The 20,657-nt window shown below is 37.0% G+C and overlaps 1 protein-coding gene across 9 annotated transcripts in view; it reads left to right on the top strand.

The window, feature by feature from the left end:
• psip1a (PC4 and SFRS1 interacting protein 1a) overlaps nucleotides 1-15,198 on the top strand; it is a 415,986-nt gene extending 400,788 nt beyond the window's left edge. For all 9 annotated transcript variants that reach the window (XM_079863315.1, XM_079863316.1, XM_079863313.1 and 6 more), the window contains 2 exons: nucleotides 14,599-14,695; nucleotides 14,770-15,198. In XM_079863315.1, coding sequence (XP_079719441.1) covers nucleotides 14,599-14,695; nucleotides 14,770-14,800 — 128 coding nt within the window. In that variant the 3' untranslated portion in view covers nucleotides 14,801-15,198. The remainder of the gene's footprint in view (nucleotides 1-14,598; nucleotides 14,696-14,769) is intronic.
• Nucleotides 15,199-20,657: the final 5,459 nt, after the last annotated feature.

Below are 20,657 nucleotides of genomic sequence, written 5' to 3'. Positions count from 1 at the left end.
ATTATAATCTTAATTATTATCAGTGTGTTTCATACCTTTTTAGTATACCTTACTAACCCCAGCTTGCATCTATTCTTAACTAGTTTTCAGCAAGATGGTCAGCTATTTATTAAGATATTTGATTAGTCTTTCTCAGGTATTTTAAAAATGCAGTTCCTCTATCACAGGTTCACTGGTGGGGATGACAGGTTCAAATAAAATCTCTCAAAGTGTTGTTCAAAGTGTATGTTGGTTTGTAAGTCAGAACTAGAAAAGGTGAACTCTTTCTCTCTGTCTCCCTCCTTTCCTTCCTCACATGCACACACACATACACGCATGCAGTCTCATTTTCTTCTTGCAGCCCCTCCTCTTTCTGTCAGAGGCAGCCCCTCCTTTCTGCCTCTCTTTCTCATATCACAGTCACAGTTTACTTGAGAGAGAAACATGTGTTCTTTCATAATTCTAGTTTCTCTTTATAAATGAATATCGTTCTTTTTCAAACAGTCCTAATCTGTGCATTTGACGCGCACACACTTTTACTCGTTATTTTTTCTTGTAACAATGAAGAGACAAAGCAGAATTATTGTTCAGGATAGGCTGTTTTTCTCCGGCTGGATCACAGCTCTTGCAATCAGAAGAATGGCCAAATCGACGACAAAGCCAATTTTTTGGAATCACAGTTGCACTTCATGGCCTCCCCACATGGTGACTGAAATGTTTAATTCCTCTCTAGTGCAGGTTTCTAATTGTAATGGCTCAAATAAATCAATCCATTTTTTTCTTTCTTTTTTGTTTAAGATTTTTCTCCCCCTGTTTCCTCTCCTTCCCCTCCTATTTGTCTATGAAGGTAAATCAGTAGCAAAACTCGAGAGCACGTAAATGTGAATTTGAGAACTTGTACAATAAATATTCGTACTTGTACATGAACATTTACACTCACAGCTCCCATGTGAAAACCTGTAAAATAAAAATCTGAAGTTGAATGTTGAAATTTGCACTCGCATACAATAGTCACAAACCTGTATTCTGAATCTGAAGCTGCAGACAAGTAGACACAAATGTGTAAAATGCCATTCACAGAAATACAACGACAGACACAAACTTGTAATATATATTTTGCGTTTAATCTTACGTTCACATTCGCAGTACTACCTCAAATAGGCACTTGCAACTTCTCAAATCTGTCACTGCAATTTCAAATTTCGCGCCATGACTTTTGCTACTCTTTTCGCGATATATCAGGTGCAAAACTAACTTGTGCACTTGAAACTGAGAGGCGGCGAGAGAGAAAGGGGGGCGGGAGCGGGGGGTTTAAAGGAGCCGTTTTATTGGTTGGCAGCTAGCCAATGAAATGGGACTTCGATGATGTCACGAAACCCGTGTGCACTGAAACGTTAACATGGCTTAATGCATTAGACTGATATTAAAAGAAATAAACGATTTTATCAAACTCAGTAAACACAATGCTTATAATGCATACTACAGAAAAGCAGATGAGCACAGAATATGACGAAAGAAAGCAAATGTGTGTTCAGTGCAAATAAACTTGCTGCCTGTGTTTTATTAATAATTTAACGAATTATGTGTTTTTTTTGTTTTTTTTATTTATTTTATAACTGTTGGTCCATTAAGCCTTATTAAGTGTTTTCTTGGTTTTCTATGGGAGGTAAACGTACAATTAAACTCGTTGCATCCATATTCAGAGCTCAATTGCTTTGCTTTATTTGTATGGTGTTTCCTGAGTTTGGTCTTTTAATACCACTGTCTCAATTAAACGCGTTGTGTTCATATTCTGTGCTCATCTGCTTTTCTGTAGTATGCATTATAAGCATTGTGTTTACTAAGTTTGATAAAATCGTTTATTTCTTTTAATATCAGTCTAATGCATTAAGCCATGTTAACGTTTCAGTGCACACGGGTTTCGTGACATCATCGAAGTCCCATTTCATTGGCTAGCTGCCAACCAATAAAACGGCTCCTTTAAACCCCCCGCTCCCGCCCCCCTTTCTCTCTCGCCGCCTCTCAGTTTCAAGTGCACAAGTTAGTTTTGCACCTGATATATCGCGAAAAGAGTAGCAAAAGTCAAGGCGCGAAATTTGAAATTGCAGTGACAGATTTGAGAAGTTGCAAGTGCCTATTTGAGGTAGTACTGCGAATGTGAACGTAAGATTAAACGCAAAATATATATTACAAGTTTGTGTCTGTCGTTGTATTTCTGTGAATAGCATTTTACACATTTGTGTCTACTTGTCTGCAGCTTCAGATTCAGAATACAGGTTTGTGACCATTGTATGCGAGTGCAAATTTCAACATTCAACTTCAGATTTTTATTTTACAGGTTTTCACATGGGAGCTGTGAGTGTAAATGTTCATGTACAAGTACGAATATTTATTGTACAAGTTCTAAAATTCACATTTACGTGCTCTCGAGTTTTGCTACTGATTTACCTTCATATTTGTCCATCGTTGCGACATTCTCAGTTGTTACTGACTGCTCTTCTTTGACAGCTGACTGCTCTTCTGTCTTTTCTTTTTTTTTTAATAAATTTCTACCCACATATGACTGGTATGGTTGGGGTTTCTCCTCAAAACTACCACTACCTCCAGCCTTTCCAGTGTCCAATTATCACCAGTGCTGGTCTGATTTCCCCTCCATGTCTGACTTCAACGACTGTGTCACTTTCACTGTACTGGTCTTAAGACATGAGCTCACTACCATATACATGTTCCTTAAAATTGTGGCTCCTCCCAAACCCCGAGGCCAAGTGTACCACACATCTCTTTTCAGGTATGGGATATACAATGGATTCAGATTTATTTTTGATTTAATCAGCAATGATTCCAAAAGGGTAGTTTTGGGAAGGTCAAATCTGTTCAAGTGTGGTCTTAAGGCTTCAAAGGTTATCTGTCTTTTGATCGCTTTAACCCAATCCACTAAGGGCCACTCATCCTCAAGTTGATTCAGGTTTGTGATTGTTGTCAATTTTTGTAAGAATTCATTTTTCTTTTGAGTCATCAATTCTTGTCTCCGTCCTTCATCATCTATGAATTCTTTTTCTAACCAAAAATGATTTTTGATGCCTTTGGTTTGTCTTAATGCCTGTTTAACCTGTTAAGCTGCAAACCCCACTTTTGAAAAATCCCCAGAAATGACATACCCAAACTGAAACAGATACAGTTCATGATCCCTTTGCACTAAAAGCACAAGTATGATCTCATTTGAAAGCTGACACCTGGCAGTTTATTGTAAATGTAGAATTAATTATTGTCATAATGAAAAATATAGTTATAAATAGCTTCAAAATTTTGTAAAGTTATTAGAAATGTATTTTTATGAAACATTTTCATGAAAATAAAATTGAAGTTGGCACTGTAGCAATCTAGAAATGCACTACAGCTAAAGCCACATGTCTGACCATGTTATATGTAAAATATGAAGATGATAAGTCTAAAACTCTGTATTTAGTTAAATGTTTTTCAAGATCATGTCATGACTTTATTTTGATTTGACTCTAAAATGCTGCTGATGTGTATAGTCATCTTCTAAGTCATCTATTCAGTCTTTTGTCTCTATTGTTTTGTGGTGCAAACGAGCCCCATTCAGTCTCAGTCTCCCCCTGCACACATTCACACCTCTCCAGCCTGGTTATGGCTCTAAATATGCATTTTTTTTGTCTGCATTATAGTTACTAACGACTGGCTATTCACAGGCTATTCATAGGGTTTCAATCCCTAAATTCTTTTATCAAAGTTCTCACTGTATCTAACTGTATCAAATGCCCTTCTGGAATAAAGAAACATTTCAGCAAGCATTCCTATTTAGAAACAAAATCATAAAAGATAACTTCTAGGTTGCAGGTGCACCTAGGGCTAGCTAGCATGTTAGCTTAGCACACCATCAATACACGACAATTTATGAGATTAAAACCATGTTTGTGCTCCAAACTTACTTTATAACGGAAGTCGAGTATTTTAAATAATCTTCTGTGATCTAATTTGGCTTCAGATAAAAAAATCAGACAGAAAATATACTATTGTATGGTATTCTGCACAATGATAGTCTATATAGATTAGCATTATATTATAAATATAATCTATTATTATGAAAATACCTGGCATGGCTTGAAAAACACAGGTAACTCAAATATCATTGCAATCATGTTTATTGTCTTCAAAACATCTTTATCTGCATGTTACAGCGCGATATCTGTTAGCTTTGTGTGTATCAGTGACGTCCTGGAATGTCACATGATCATGGCTCTTCTTCATGTTCCATATATGGACTATTATTGTGCATATAGCGCCCTCAGGCTATTGGTATGAATTGAAAACACAGTATATAGAGGAGCCTTTCTCAAACTTTTTTCAGTCAGGGCACCTTTCAAAAGTGCATAAAATCTCAAGGCACCCCAGTGTAAAATATAATTTAAAAACACTGCATAACCCAAATGTAAATGCAAATTTTATATATATATTTATCTAAAATGAATTTACAATTTTATTAATCCGTTCATATGTTTAAAAAGAAGAAGAATGTATTTATGTAAATTCAAATATATTTATATATGAAATGTCAGATTTTTTTTTTTTTTTTTTTTTTTTTTTTTTTAGCCTACGTAATTTTTTGGCGGCACCCCTGACACAGTCAGGGGGCACCCCAGTGTGCCGCGGCACCCACTTTGAGAAAGGCTGATATAGAGTACCAAGCACTCATAATGATTACATCGACACATTTGGGTATAAATTCAATTAATATTATTCCTGTCTATAGAAATCTGATGTAAACCTATGAGAATATATCAATATTTCTCCAAATCTGCACATTTTTGAGCTAAAGCCCTGAGGGACGTTGTTTTGTGAATCGCTGTCATGACGACAGCACGGGAGTTTTTTACACTGTAAAATGTAATACGTTGACTTTACTTAGAAAAGGTGAGGAAACCGATTGCCTTAAAATTTCCAAGTAAAGTAGTGTATTAATGTTGTTAATCAAGTATACTCAAGCACTCTTGAATCAAAATCATTAGTTGTGTTAACTTCTCATTAGAGTTCACATTACTAGGAAAATATCAGGAAACCGATTGCTCTAAAAAAAGCAAGTAAAGTGAAATAGGAATAGTATGTGGTAATGACAAATGCTTAGTTAGTATAGTTCACTTACACAAGAGTTCTAGTAACTAAAAAATAACTGTAGAGAGTACTTGATAATTTACTTTAAATGAAATGTATTTGTCACCATGGTTGTGTTTTGCATGCTGAATGATGAAGTCTGTGTGAGTCAAGCATGATCAATTACAAGATTTTCACAAATATAGAGGGATTATATAAACCCAATTAACTGTTTCAGAAGGTGTTTAGGCATAAACAGTAGTAACAAAATTATAAAAGATCACTAATTGACACGAGTTACATTATACACCATTCATATTTTCTCTCACACACAAATATACATATATATATATAAACATATATATATATATATATATATGTGTGTGTGTATAGTATTACTTCTCTTTCTTTGACACTAAACAACTGATTTATTGTTGCATCACTGCATCTATAGAAAGAGAATCATAATAAAGAAAATATAGTTCCAAGTGCCCAACCAAAGGGATCACTAATCGCCATAATGGTGACTAAAAATATTTTAGGAAAATCAAAATCAATTTATGAAGTCAACTTATGTTATGTTCTTACAAATTTTTCATTTGTATTGACAATTCAACATTCAAGATTACTTTGGGAAATGAGTGAATGCAAACAAAGACAAATAACTGCAGAAGTGGAGGAAATGAGTGAAAGGTCCATTAAGAATTTCCCTGCCTCAAAAACCACACTCAAACCAATCAATTAATCTTATCTTGGGTTTTCTGAGTAAATAAAACATAGTATGTGAATAGTACAGATTACTAGATTTTTACAATTAAGTTAAGACATTAAGTAAAGTTAACTAAAAAGTTTTAGTAAGAACCACTGTTGGATTTTACAGTGTATGAATGAAAGCGGCTGACGCGCATAATTCATATTAAAGGTATCGACTCATTTTTTCATTTCATAACTCCTGACACAAATTAAGAAATAACTGTCGCTATAAGTTTCTCAGAATACAATAGTGGTCAAATACTGAAACTTGAGTCTTATATCTTTTTAATGATGTATAGTTTGTCAAGGTATAACATTAAATCTGATAGTAACTTTGAACTATATAAAAAAAACGCTTCAGTGCGCCCGCGCACTGGCAACGGTTAACAGGTTAAAGTCATTTTCTTCTTTTCTTTCTCTCGATTCCCTCTTATCTTCTTCCTCATAATGATCTTGTGCCCTGGTCAACATGTGTTTTCTTCTTCAAGCTTCAAAAAATATAATCAGTTCTTTTATTACTGTCACCTTTCTCCCTCGCTATTCAATTTCTGTTCAGTATGGGCTGTGTTTCCCTATCTGGATCACAGAGTCTGCAATCTGGAACGTGACCAAACAGTCTACAAACCCAGTATCTGGGAGTGTTTTTATGAATTCTATATTTTCTTATATTCTTTATATTAATTTGCTTTTCATTGTCCATTGAATTCCATCAGTCTCGTCTCTCCATCTTTACAGATCTCACATAATATTCTCATACACTTTCACTGTCTCAGCTTCTCTCAGTCACTTTTCTCAGTCTTATCTCAGGAGTGACTTCTCTCTCTCAATTAAGGCAGTTTAAAGCAGCGTGGTTAGTGCCAACACAAGACAGCTCAAAGCAACACGGTTAATCATCAGGCAGAGCAGTTTAAAGTAGCGTAGTTAGTGGCAAAGCAAAACAGTTTAACACAGCGCAATTAGTGTTAAAGCAGAGCTGTTTAAAGCAGCGCAATTTGTGATCACAGCACAACCAAAATAAACTTTATCTCTGGATCCTGGCCTTTTATAAAATTTTTATTAAACCCAATTTTATGCTATATTCCGGAATTTATTAAGCGCTTTATTTTATCTAACTGACGCACTTCTTGTGTTTAAGCACTTCTTGCTTTATTTTGCACTTCTTGCGTTTAAGCACTTCTTGCTTTATTTCGCACTTCTTGCGTTATTTCACACTTCTTGCGTTTCGCACTTCTTGCGTTTAAGCACTTCTTGCTTGAGGCCTAAATTACCCTCCTTTTGATTCCTTATCAATTTTAGGTTCTTTTTGGTGGGGTCTTTTATTTAAGGCCGTTACCACCCAGGCGCCTACCAGGAGCCACACAAAACAAATATATAAGCAAAAAGCTGCTTACCTTATTTTTATTGGCGCCTTTTGTTTTGTGAGGCTTCTGCCAGCACGCCCACCGCGGCTACTCCTCGACCCCTTCGACACTCCTGGCTTCACTCGCCAATTATGTTGTAGCAAATTGTAAGTCCTCAAATCAGGTCTCGAAGAAATCTCTCAAGAGTCGAGGTTCCAGGTTTCAGAAGAAGTAACTTTATTGACAAGCAACAAAGTGAGATGCAGATTTTCATCTGATTTGCAATGGTTGGACCCTCAGGTCCTTATACCTTTTCTTATCACTAGGTAGCCAATCAGTTATCTTTCTCTTCTTGCTCCACCTCAAGATCTCGATACCGTTAGCATCATCTTTCCCGGAGACATTTTTCTATTGGTGGAAAAATCTTTGGCCATACCCATTTTTAAGGAATATCTCGGGTCACATGATTCTCTGCACCTGCAGTGTTGTAATGCCATCCATAATTTTTAATTAACGTTTTTAGTACCATCTTATCAACTACCTATTCACATCTTCTCTCTGAGCTGGTTAGGTACTCTTTCATCCTTACAGACCCCTTGACCTAATTTAACCTGATTTATCCTGATTTAACCTGGGTTCTGACTGAGACACAGCAATACAGACTTTTACATGAGGCAAAGGAAAATCTCCAACACTAGCAGACGGTCGGTTTAGCCAGTCTGTTTGCTTCCTGACCTGAGCCCCAGATTGTCATGTTTGAGCTCTAAGACTATGTGCCATATTACTAGAGAGAAGAGCAGCACCATCCCAGGAGGGATGAATACCATCTCTTTTCAACAGGTCAGGTCTGCCCCAAAAACTTTTCCAATTGTCTATGAATTCTATATTATTTTGAGGACACCACTTTGACTGAACCAGCCATTGAGTGAGGACAATGTACTGGTGGTATCATCAAAGTATCTCATTACTCCTGCCAACAGGAAGAGGGCCAGAGTAAATTACAGTGCCTGACATCGTACTTGCGAGTTCACACACCTCTTTACCATTCATTTTAGTGATCTCCGACTGGCAGAGTCGAACATCATTAGTGCCGACGTGAATAATAATCTTAGAAAATTTACGATTAGCATTAGCCAGCACTTTTAAATTTGCTTTGATGTCAGGCGCTCTAGCTCCCAGCAAACATGTGACTATGGTGGCTGGTGTCTCTATTTTAACGTTCCGTGTAATAGAATCGCCAATAACTAGGGCACATTCAACAGGATTCTCAGTGGGTGTTTCACTGAGTGTGGAGAATCTGTTTAAAGTTGTAATCGGAACGGAAGAGCGGTGTTTTGTCCCGTGACTTCAGCGCATCACCGTCACCTAATTGCCCTGCTGCACAGGCTCTACTACAGCCGGAACTGAACAATGTAAAGAGTTCACTAAGCTAGTCACATCCAAAGCAGTATCTAAAGCCGTTGCACTCTTACAATTAACCTCAATTAAAGCTTGGATACGTGTCTCTAGTTCTGAAATCTTCGCCGTCAGCTTTTCTATCTCCCTGCATTTATCACATGTAAATCTTATGCTGACAGAGAAGGATTTGCTAAACATGTTGCATGAGATGCAAGTAAAAATAAGAGAAGATGACATGACTCACAGTGTTTGTTGACTGATCCTACTCAACTAAGTTGTTTGATGGAATAAATAAAGAGCGCACGGATGGCACGCTAACAGGCTAGCGAATAACTAGCGTGTTGTGCTAGCAATAACGATTTAGATTGAAGCTAGCGATGTCAGGTTAATGTGTGATGTTGAGTAAGTTATATTTAGCAGTATAAACAACAAGGAATGATATACGAAGCTTACAGACGCAAACCAACACAACAGCAACAGAAGCAACGAGGCAGACAGGAGCAATCGAAAATATAATGACATTAATGACATATAATGACAATTTTGAACTATGATTTCAAAAGTTATAAGCATTTTTGCAAAAAAAAAAAAAAAAGTATATATCCGGAACACTAGGTGGTGCTGTGTTCAAACTTCTCACGTCCCTTCAGGACATGGTGTCGATCATCCCTACCAAATTTTGTGCTGATATGTCAAATAGTTTTAAAGAGATTGCAATTTATGACAAAATTCTAAATGGCAGACACATGGTTCATCCAATCTCAGATAATTCAGTTTTCTGACAAACTGTTCAAAAGTTATTGGCCAAAATAGCCATTTTCCAAATCTCATGACCTGTATGTGGCGCTGTTCCCATCTTTGGCATGGGCCCTCAGGTCATGGCTCCGGAGAAGAATACCAATTTTCGTTTCGATTGATCAAAGTTTGGCTGAGCTATAGCTTCTGAACCAATTTTGGGTCAACCTCGTTAAGTTTGCGACATCATAACTTTTGAACAAAGATGAAAAAAAATATCTGTTCACTCATTTTTGTGCGGCTCAGTCGAAAGATCATTTGAGCAAATTCTGGACAAAATTGGACAAATATTTAAGGAGGAGTAGCAAAAAAACTGAATACTGTACTTTTCAAAATAGCCACTACTGTAATGGGCGGAGTCTTAATGTAAGATATTTAATGTAATGAGCATGAAGAGTGGAATCCGGTGTACTAAGTTTCATTTTTTCTAGATCAAAGGGTTCAAAAGTTATAACCTTTAGAAGATTTAATTTTTTGAACTGGTGGTGGCGCTATAGAGTTGGTCCTAGAAACTCCAAAATTGGTCCAATTACTTTTCATGACCATCTCTACAATTGTACCAAATTTCATAATTTTCCTACTTACGGTTCATAGGGCTGCCATTGACTCCCATTTGGGAAAAATAATAATAAAGTAAACTAACAGATACAATAGATAGTGATAAATGTCATGATAAATGTCTCGAAGATAAATGTCTATTAAGTTGTAAATATTGGAATGTTTAAATGTTTCACATAAAAGTGCTTTCACTTTTGGATGCAGGCTTTCAATTTGGACACGGCAGCAATAATAGGCTGCTTATACTGGTGCAAAAAATCAGATATTTTACTCACATCTGACACAGATCGGAATTTGTTGCACACGTGTAAACACAAAAATCCGCACGAGATCTGATTTTTTTGCATCCGATCTGAGCCACTTCCAAATGTGGCTTTGCTGTAATTAAACCAACAAGCTTCACTATTACTGTGCGTTCACACCGGACGCGAATAGCGCGTCAAATTCGCGCCTGCCGCGTCTAGTTATACGCTTGACCACTTTGTGTTAATTCACGCGTCAAGAGTGAAATTGACGCATGTAAAAACAGAAGTTTGAAGCGAAATTTACGCGCGTCACACGCGTCAGAGGCGAAAGTTTTGAAACCCGTTGGCGGCCATCTTTTTTAGATGTTTATCGAGCATTAGCATTAGCATTAATCGAGAGAGTCACCGCTCGTATATGCTCTGGAGAGCAGAAACAGCTGCGTAGGGGACATCGTCGCTGTACTCGGGTCCACCAGACCCTCCGGAGGGTTTCAGGAGTTTCACAATTTGCTCCAGGAGCTAGGTTTGGTGAACCTAACGGTGAGGACGCTGACGAGGACAGCGTAGGCCGTATAAGGCCTCGGCCTCGAGTGGTCGCTGCCTGACGAGCCCGCACTGTACAGCACGGCGCAAGGTTCACCCTCGCCCGCACCCACCTAATCTGTCATTTATTTTTGTTTTGATAATAAATGGAGCCAGCCTCCAAAAGTGAAACCTGTCCTGTGATTTTTATTTTTATTTTTTATACACTAAATTGTGTTTGTTGTCTTTACAATAGATTAATAATGTTTCATATAATTAGAATAGATATGGAATAAATAGCATTCAATACAAAATGAGTATCTCTCATTGAAATCGAGTTTTTATGTGAAAGATTTGCTTTGTTGTGCATTTTAGTCATATTACAAAATAATTTATTGAGGCCAAACATAAAATAACATTATAAACTGTCACTTCCCCACGTGACAGCAGCAAGCAGGCAGGCTCCTGATTGGTTAACGCGGCGCGAATTGACGCAGAAGTTCAGATTTTTCAACTCGGGTGGCAGACGCGTCAAATGCGTGAATGCACAAAAAGCACTAATAAAATCATTCGCGCATAACGCGCTTAACGCGCCAGACGCTCAATTCGCGCCATTCGCGCGAACTTGACGCGCGAATGAGGCGTATTCGCGTCTACCGCGCCGCGCTCTACGCCTCATTCGCGGCGCAGGAATTTTTTACGCGCGTAACGCGTCTTTGCATTGACTTAACATTGAAATCACTCGCGCCTGACGCGCTATTCGCATCCGGTGTGAACGCACCATTAGGTTACTCACTCACTCGCATGCTCGCTTTCTCTCTCACCACCAACAGCATTGCAGAGCCGGAAGAACAAAAACAGCAGAAATTGAATGTACATGTAAATATACATCAAGCACAGCAACAAAGCAAGTTCTGTAAGCACAGCAGTGCAGCAAGCATTTAAGCACCAACAGCAGTGCAGAGCCGGAAGAACAAAAACAGCAGAAATTGAATGTACATGAAGAACAAGGTCTGATGAGAACGAACACAGAATGAAGTAAAAACACACACTTATTTCTAATCCAAGAGTAAGAAAGATTAGTACAGCTCGGATAATAAAGGAATTTAAAAGACAACTTTATACATAACTTTAAAGTTGACCCACACGGGACTCGAACCCACTATCTAAGGGTCAGGTGCCTGTCACTCATCACATTGCACCACTTGGCAGACTTGCACTTATACAGCTGCCGAAATTCAATAGTTTCAAGAGAGAATCAAGTCAAAAATCAAGCATTTACTTAAAAGAATTTTGAAGTAAATGCTGAGCATATTGTATTTACAAAGTTTAGATTAAATCATCCAAAATTGGTTGGATTACTTCTCATTACCATCACTACAAAGTGTGCCAATTTTCATAATTTTCCTACTTGTGGTTCATAGGGCTGCCATTGACTACCATTCTGGAAGAAGAAGAAAAATTAATTTGTACGTAAAAGCACTGCATGTTGTATGTGACTGCTTCAGATGAGATCATTCTTAGGCACAATGTGTGAAAGAGATGTAACTTCTGCATCTTTTCCTGCCACAGTACCTCATGGCGGACACATGGTTGATCCAATATCGGGTAATTCCGTAGCCACGGCGTCGGAATGACACAAGGAATCTATAGACACCAATATTATGATTTTCTGACAAGACCTTTTATGGCTTGGCCCCTAAAAATACTACTTTATTTTACTTCAGAATTCTAGACCTGAGCTGTAGATAAACAAAAATTATTTCCGGACTGTATATCTGTTCCGTCAGATTTTGTGCACAGATTTTGAGACATGACAGCTGTTATCTTGTCCATGCTGGCAAATAATCATGACCACCTGACATGAATTATATAAATAATTTCAATAGCACAGCCATTAAAAACCAGGGTCTACCATGTGCATAGTAAAACGATCACAGAAAATCATTTTGGTCGGGAATTACTGTAAACACAGATATCGGATACCAGTCCTGCCTAAAGTGAATGTAAAAAGGCAGGCCAAAAAATCGGGTATGGTCAAAAGATCGGATCTGTGCATTAAAGGGATAGTTCACCCAAAAATTTAAATTAGCCCATGATTTACTCACCCTTAAGTCATCCTAGGTGTAAATGACATTCTTCTTTCAGACTAATAGGCCTTTGAAGCGAAGCGGTGTGTTCGTGTAAGAAAAATATCCATATTTAAAACTTTAGCGACTAAAATACTAGCTTCCGGCAGACGGAAGGTGTCATATACACCTTGGGTGACTTGAGGGTGAGTAAATCATGGGCTAATTTTCATTTTTAGGTGAACTAAGACTTGCAGTGTAAATGTATCCTTAGGGTGCTCGGGAGTGCCTGTGACAGACTTCTACCTGATAGTCAATGCAGAATTACATCTTAAAAATATGGACTCAGAAGACATCTTGGGTTTAGGGTGCCTTTTGGGACAGGGCCAATGTTGTATGTTGTACCCTGTTGTATATATATATATATATATATATATATATATATATATATATATTAGTGGTGGGCCGTTATCGGCGTTAACGCGCTGCGTTAACGCGAGACTCTTATCGCGCGATAAAAAAAATATCGCCGTTAATCTATTCTCCAAGTTGGGTTGGGAACGTTGGGAGCTGGCTCAAGCTACACAAGCTATGATGACGCAATCTACCCGCGGCCGCGAGGAACATCCGGCTGCAACGCATCATATTCGTCGTCATCTTAAGTAAACACGGCTGAAAGTGAAAGCTGGTGTAAAAGATCCGTGCAACATCCATTATTTGGACTTGGTTTGTATTTAAGCCGTCCGACGTAGACTGTGTGGTGTAACAGTTCGGTAAGTTAACACACGACTAATGCGTTCTACCACCTCAAATTCAAAACGAAACATATCACTGAATACCAGCGCGCGCGTATTATTCCCAATATATCTTAGTGAGTGGTGTAGCACATAATCTCTTTTTATTAAAAGCGCCCGATTTTAAGAATCGTTGTTGTGTTTCTTTTTAACTGAAAAGACATCAGTTAGACAATATTCTAATTTTAAATTTGGGGTTTCATAAGCTCCAAGCCATAATAAACATTAGACCTACTTAAGTCTCTGCAGCTAGTGTACTTAAATTTTATTTATCTGCAAAATTATGTTGTATACTTACAGTTTTGCACAATATATGTTCTCAAAACTACATACACCCTTTCAAAAAAATAAATAAATAAATAAATACATTTAGCAGTTGTTTAGCAGGGTCTGTGTAACCTGTTCTGAAATGGTTTTATTATAATATCGTTATCGCAAGAGGCTGCAATGTATATCACAATATGGATTTTAGGCCATATCGCCCATCCCTAATTGATAGCCTATAGTAGTTGATAATAACATAGGCCTACCTAATGTTGCCTACGGACGGTAACAGTACAGTAGTAACCTTTTACAGTCTATGAGTAGAACAGCTTTCTCAAGCAGTTTGTGATGCATTTTGGAAACAGGAGATGAGCCCCTGGTCTAATGCGCCACCAGGCTTGAGAAACCCGTTCTCAAAGACTTACTTTTATAGTCATTATTTGGGTAGCACACATATTCTGAATGCCTTCGGCAGAATTCAAATGAGCCATTTTAATCTAGATTAATCTAGATTAATTTCAAAATTAATCTAGATTAATCTAGATTAAAAAAATTAATCTATGCCCACCTCTAATATATATATATATATATATATATATATATATATATATAGTCGTGCTCAGAACACCCACCACCAATCAATCACAACATATGTTTGGAATTTTTTGAATACATTTTTAGCCAAAGAAACCTTCAAAGAAATTATTCCAAAGTGTGTATATGTAAATTATTTGTTTAGTAAAAAACACTAACTTTGTTTGCATGTGTACAGATACCAAGATTTTGAATGGAGACTTCAACCCTGAAGAGGATGCTGAGACAAAGAGGGAGAAATTTGGAGAGAATATCTTGTCTGTTGTGAAAAACAAGTAAAATCTTTTCAGATTTTTATCAAGTCCTAAATTATTTGCTTCTAGCAGTCTGACAAAAAATATTTTTGTAGTGTGACTAATTCTACGGAGGAGTCTGTCTGAAGATGTTGTTTGTTCACTGAAGAGCCACCAGATGCCAAGTGGAAGATCATGTCCATATTGCAAGCACCCTACAGATAATTATTTTTTGCACTATATTTAAAGACAAAGATGCTTTCCCAGATGGCAGTAATTCTGTTATAACTGTTTTCAGCTAAATGCAATTTATTCCAGAGAGCGCTGTTAGAATTACTGTTAACCAATACAACTATACGCCATAAAAAATAAATAAATAAAGTAATAAAATAATAATTAAGTTGATTCTTGCTTGTGTTTCAGTATTCATACACATAATACTGCTGTCATAAAAACTGTGTTAGTCTTAATAAAGTAGTGTTTACTTCAGAAATTTTACTTTTAACCATCTGGTACTGCTCTGTCATTAGTGATAATAAATGTTTTTCATAAGAAATAAGAAATTTTGTCGCATTTGCTATCTGAATTTCAGCAGAGTATTGGTGATTTTTACACACTATGCACCTTAGGTTCATACTCAGTGACCCCACTCTGTGGTTTTACGTGGTATTCTGCTTCGTTTCTGCTATTCCTAAACGCTTACAGTTTCAAAATATAGCTGCAAGCAGCAATTATCGGGGCCAAGCAGAAGACGACGACAAGTCATGCCAACATGACTGAAAGTGTCAGACCAACTGCAACAATGAGCAATTAAAAACCTACTTTTGCGAACTAGTCCTAGGTTTTTCGCCCGATCGGAACCAAACGAGTCTAAGACAATTCTATGGACTCTCTAGATAAATAATTATCAAAAAAAAGTTGAACTTTTGCATTTTTCGCATGGGTATATTGGGTTATAAAGAAAATGGGCGTGGCAAAATGCACTCAAAAGCCTATAAATCCTAAACGAAAACACAGAACTTCACAAAAATTGATGCACATATTTGTCATAACATGCTAAAGGAGCCTGGAAATTTGTATGGAGATCGGACCAAAGGTAGCGCTATAACTGTTAAAACGCTTTAAAACCATATATTTCCTATGGTAAATTGCCTGTATTGGCTGTGAATGGTCTTTTCCTATGAAAAATTCCTATTCCTATCTATGATCATATCATTTTCATATAACAATGTTCATGACTCTTAATAAGCATGACAAATTTCAGACAGATCAGACAAAATTTACCTCTATAACAGTTAAAAAGGTAAAAATGATATAACATGTCATTAAGCCAATAAGTGGTATTTTACTGCCCCCTGCTGCCATTTCATCATACTGCTCCCTAATATTGTCATATAATTCATATTTAGACTTTATAAAATCATTATTTTAACATTTTCAATCATATTTTGTCAAAACTCATCTATTGGAGTATTACTTGACAATTGTGTCACACTGAGATATTGAAATGGACGAAAGTAAATGAATGAAATGAAACGAAAGTAAAACGGGCATTTAAGCCACGCCCCCGAATACAAATTCACTAATAACTCAAAAACGGAAAGTTGTTGCACGTTCAAATTTTGATGGTAAGGTCCTCTCCAGGCTCTTGATCGAAACGTGTCGTCGCGGGCCTCCGTGGGCCTCCGTCGAGGGCTCCTCGAGCACTATCTATGCTCTGAGATTCAGAATTTTTCGCGTTCTGGTTACCGAGATATAATTGAAAAACCAAATTCCCATTTATTCACTCATTCATTCAAACACTTCAATTGTAAAATGCAAGCTATAATACCACTTTTGTCCACTTGAGGGAGCAGCAGGATTGCACATTACCTTTTCATTAGCTTTCAGTATTGGGAAACAAACAAATGCTTTAAAAAGCAATCTTTTTTATTATGATAGGGCTGTAGCTATCGATGATTTTAGTAATCGAGTATTCTATTCAAGTAATCGGATAAAAAAAATTGTGGTAAAAAATAGATTCAAGTTAACAACAGCCTTTAAAATGACTTAAAATACAAATATATAATAACAAGCAACAATAATTGGTTCAAGTAAAGTATCAAAGTAAGTAATTATATTGGTTTTATTGAAGAACACTGTTAAAATATACCCTTGTAAAATAAATTATATAAACTAATATAAACATAACTTATGTACATAAATAACAAATGCCTGCAGAGGGCGCCAGCGGCCTGGTTGTTGTTACACTAAGCCTGGCATTATCAAATCCTTGTTTAATATTGTCCAAACAATTAATTCAAATGTCAACTTAACCTTTAATATTTGGCCACTTCTGTACGATAGAAATGTTACAGTCACTGTAATTTCTTGAACGAGAACATGTGCACATCAAAACATGCAAACTCAGAGCAAGAGTTTAAACTTATATTTTGAAATCGTAATGTTTAAACTTTTATTTTGAAATTGCGATGAACAGCAGTTTGAGAAACCCAGATGTGCTCCACAAATGATAACAGTGCAACTATGAAACACAAACTGCGTCCGACTTGCGTTCCCATATTTGCACGTTATTGGAAACCTAAACAAACAGCACTGCAGAGACTGAGTTTGCTTGGAGCAGCGTTTACTGTGGACGGAGCTGAGGTAATTTTAACATGTAGGCTAATCTGCACTCATGTGATTGAAGCGTCTTCTCTGTGAAAAAAACAAACAAACAAAAAACAGAGGATATATTTATTTAACTGAATCACAGCCTTTGTGATTTCACAATGGCACTATGCTATATTATGACTGTAAATGGTGGGCTCCAGACTGCGACCAATTGGTCGCATTTTGCGACCATTTTTCCTGCCGGTGCGACCAAATATTTATTTAGGTCGCGCTGGCGCGACCACAACGTTGCCGAGCAGCGAATCCAAACAAAATGAAAGCGGAACGAAAATGCGCTAACTTACTCCTTTATGCTTCACAGACCGTTTATTAGTTCGAATCAATAATAGACAGCGCAGCCCATAGATATAATATATAAACGCGTTTATATATGATATCTATGGCACAGCCTATGAGCGCAGCAGCCCGAAATTGCCAGTCGCGGGCCGATCTCGATCACGCGACACTGTTACTAGGAGATCCAGACTCTGGAGATCCAGTGAAGAAATCCATTGAATTCACCTCAGAATTAATAACATAATCGCTGCGAGATCCAGTGAGAAACATTCCGATTCGGCGCAGAGTTCTCTGTTATAAACCATAGATATCAGATCAAACAGCGCTGATGTGGAAACCAGGAGAAACACTGGGCTTTCAGACCACAAATCAGCGACATTCACCATGGATTTAATGTAGTAACTGTAACCATAATGTGACAGAAATAGTCAAACACTTACAAGTACTAACTGTTGGGCTACTCATCTTTTTCCAGCACTTCAAAACTATCATATATAAATGTTATTTTTAATGTGATGACCAACACATTTTTTTTGTTCATCCGTCAAAAATGGTCTTATTTAAACTCTTATTTATACACTTATTTAAAAATAATAAAATAAATAAATTACCATTGTAAACAGTAGGATGCTTATTGGCTATTTTCACTCCCTAATATAATTTATTTCACTCGGTTTGCTTTTTAATTAATATTAAGACATTATGAATGATAATAATTAAAGTTAATTTCATTTACACACTAAACTAAGCTTAGTGCTTTATTGTCAGCCCCAGTGCTACCAGATATTTTTTTGTAAAACTCAGTGTCTGCGGTGCCGCTGCCCTCAGATGTTAGTCTGGTGCCTGTGAACTTAAAATAAAACTGCACATTGTAATATCTGTACATTAAGTCTATTTATTATTAAATAATAAATAAATAATTTGTCAGTAGTTATTTTGGGGGAAATTTGAATAATTGCATTGCAAGTTGATTTAAGGTGTGCCCCTAAATTTTCTGCTTGTGCTCCTAAAATTTTCAGTCAGGGGCTACAGCGCTCCTAGTAAAAAAAGTTAGTCTGGAGCCCTGTTTAAATATCGCGTTGTCCTAGAAAACTGTAATTCTGCGGTTGTTGGATTCTCGTCTGTGGAATGCACCACTTTCAGTATTTTGCCAATTACTCGAGGGGTAAATTGCAATCAAGGATTTTTTTAAATCGAGTACTTGACTATAATCGAGGAATCTTTACAGCCCTATACTGGTAACATAGTTTTATATTATTAGATCACAAAGAAATGCCTATTTTTATACAATTAAATATATTTTCTCAATAACATATCCAAAAAACATATTTGTGTGTGTGTGTGTGTGTGTGTGTAAGCATGCATTATTGAGTTAACATGGAAAGACTGGTTTGATTTAGTGCAGAAAACTGGTGCAAATCATGAAGTTTAAAGTGAAAGTGAGCCAATAAGTGGTCTTCTACTGGCTTCTGCTGGCCATTCTACTTATTAATGAAGTCTTTTCACATGTGCTTTTGGATTCATTCATATTTGGAGTAGACACTAAAAAAAAATCACTTGTATAACAATAACTATTATAACACAATCATATTTTGTCAGTGTTTATCACTTCATTTGCACTGACACTTCACATAATTGCTAGTAATGTGGTAAATCATGGTAAATCACGCTAGAAACATGGTAAGTCATAGTAAATAATAGTAGAATGTGGTGTATCAAGGTAAATCATGTAAAAATCCTAGTAAATCATTCTAGAACGTGGTATATCATGCTAGAACATGGTAAATCATGGTAAACTATGCTAGAACAGGGTAAATCATGGTAAACCATGATAAATCATGATGAACCATGGTAAATCATTTTAGAATGTGGTATATCATGGTAAATCATGCTAGAACATGATCTTTTCCATCTATGATGTCAGTGGTTACATGCTTGCTAAATAAAACTTAATGTCTTTTGATGCTTGTGAGCTTAAAGGCCTTAAAGGCCTTAAATGCTTGAACCCCGATAAATGCTGCTTGCAGCTTTAATTATTAGGGGTTCAAGCACGAAGTGCTGAAACCCTATTGTAATTGTACTGATTTTTATTAGGGGTTCAAGCACGAAGTGCTGAAACCCTATTGTAATTGTACTGATTTTTATTAGGGGTTCAAGCACGAAGTGCTGAAACCCTATTGTAATTGTACTGATTTTTATTAGGGGTTCAAGCACGAAGTGCTGAAACCCTATTGTAATTGTAAGGATTTTTAGGGGTTCAAGCACGAAGTGCTGAAACCCTATTGTAATTGTGCTGATTTTTATTATTTTTCTTCTGCCGTAAAACGCATCGTGCAGCCTAAACCGTAAGTGCTGGAGACTTGAAACTTTGCCAAATGGTAGTACAAAAATCGAGGAGAGGTTCAGAGAGTATGACTCCGATTGGCCCATAGGTGGCGCTATAGCGACCAAAAGCGCGAAACTGCTCATAACTCCTAGACCATATGTCGTAGACTCAAGTGTCTTATATCATTGGAAAGCTGGAACCCTGAAGAACAAAACGTATATCTCCGATTTCATTTCCGGTATGTAAATTTTTCCGCCATTTTGAATTTTGTCAAAAACCTACTTTTGCGAACTAGTCCTAGGTTTTTCGTCCGATCGGAACCAAACCAGTGCAGAAATGTTCTCTGGAGTCTGAATATCAATAATTATCGAAAAAAAGTTGAAATTTCGATTCACAGTCGCTAGGGGGCGCAAAACTAATGTTGTGGGAGGAGCCTATTTTACTAAAAGGGCTATAACTCAAGATGTAAATGAGGTATCTTCACCAAACTCGGTCCACATGTGTAGGAGTTCAATCTTGGGTCACAGTAAAAAAATCGCGACGATTAATCTCTAGGTGGTGCTATAACATGAAAAAAACATGAAAAGGGCTATGACGACCTGACCGTTAGTCTGATTGACTTGAAAATTGGTATGCAGTGTCTTGGTCCAAGGTGCCTTGTATGTCTATGAGGACATTGGCGTATCTCAAAAAACATGGCCGCCATCGGCCAATGAAATTTGAGCACCT

Source organism: Squalius cephalus, assembly GCF_949319135.1.
Source record: "Squalius cephalus genome assembly, chromosome: 2".
Lineage (NCBI taxonomy): Eukaryota > Metazoa > Chordata > Actinopteri > Cypriniformes > Leuciscidae > Squalius > Squalius cephalus.
Note: the sequence above shows the minus strand (reverse complement) of the source record. Positions and strands in the feature narration are given on the sequence as shown.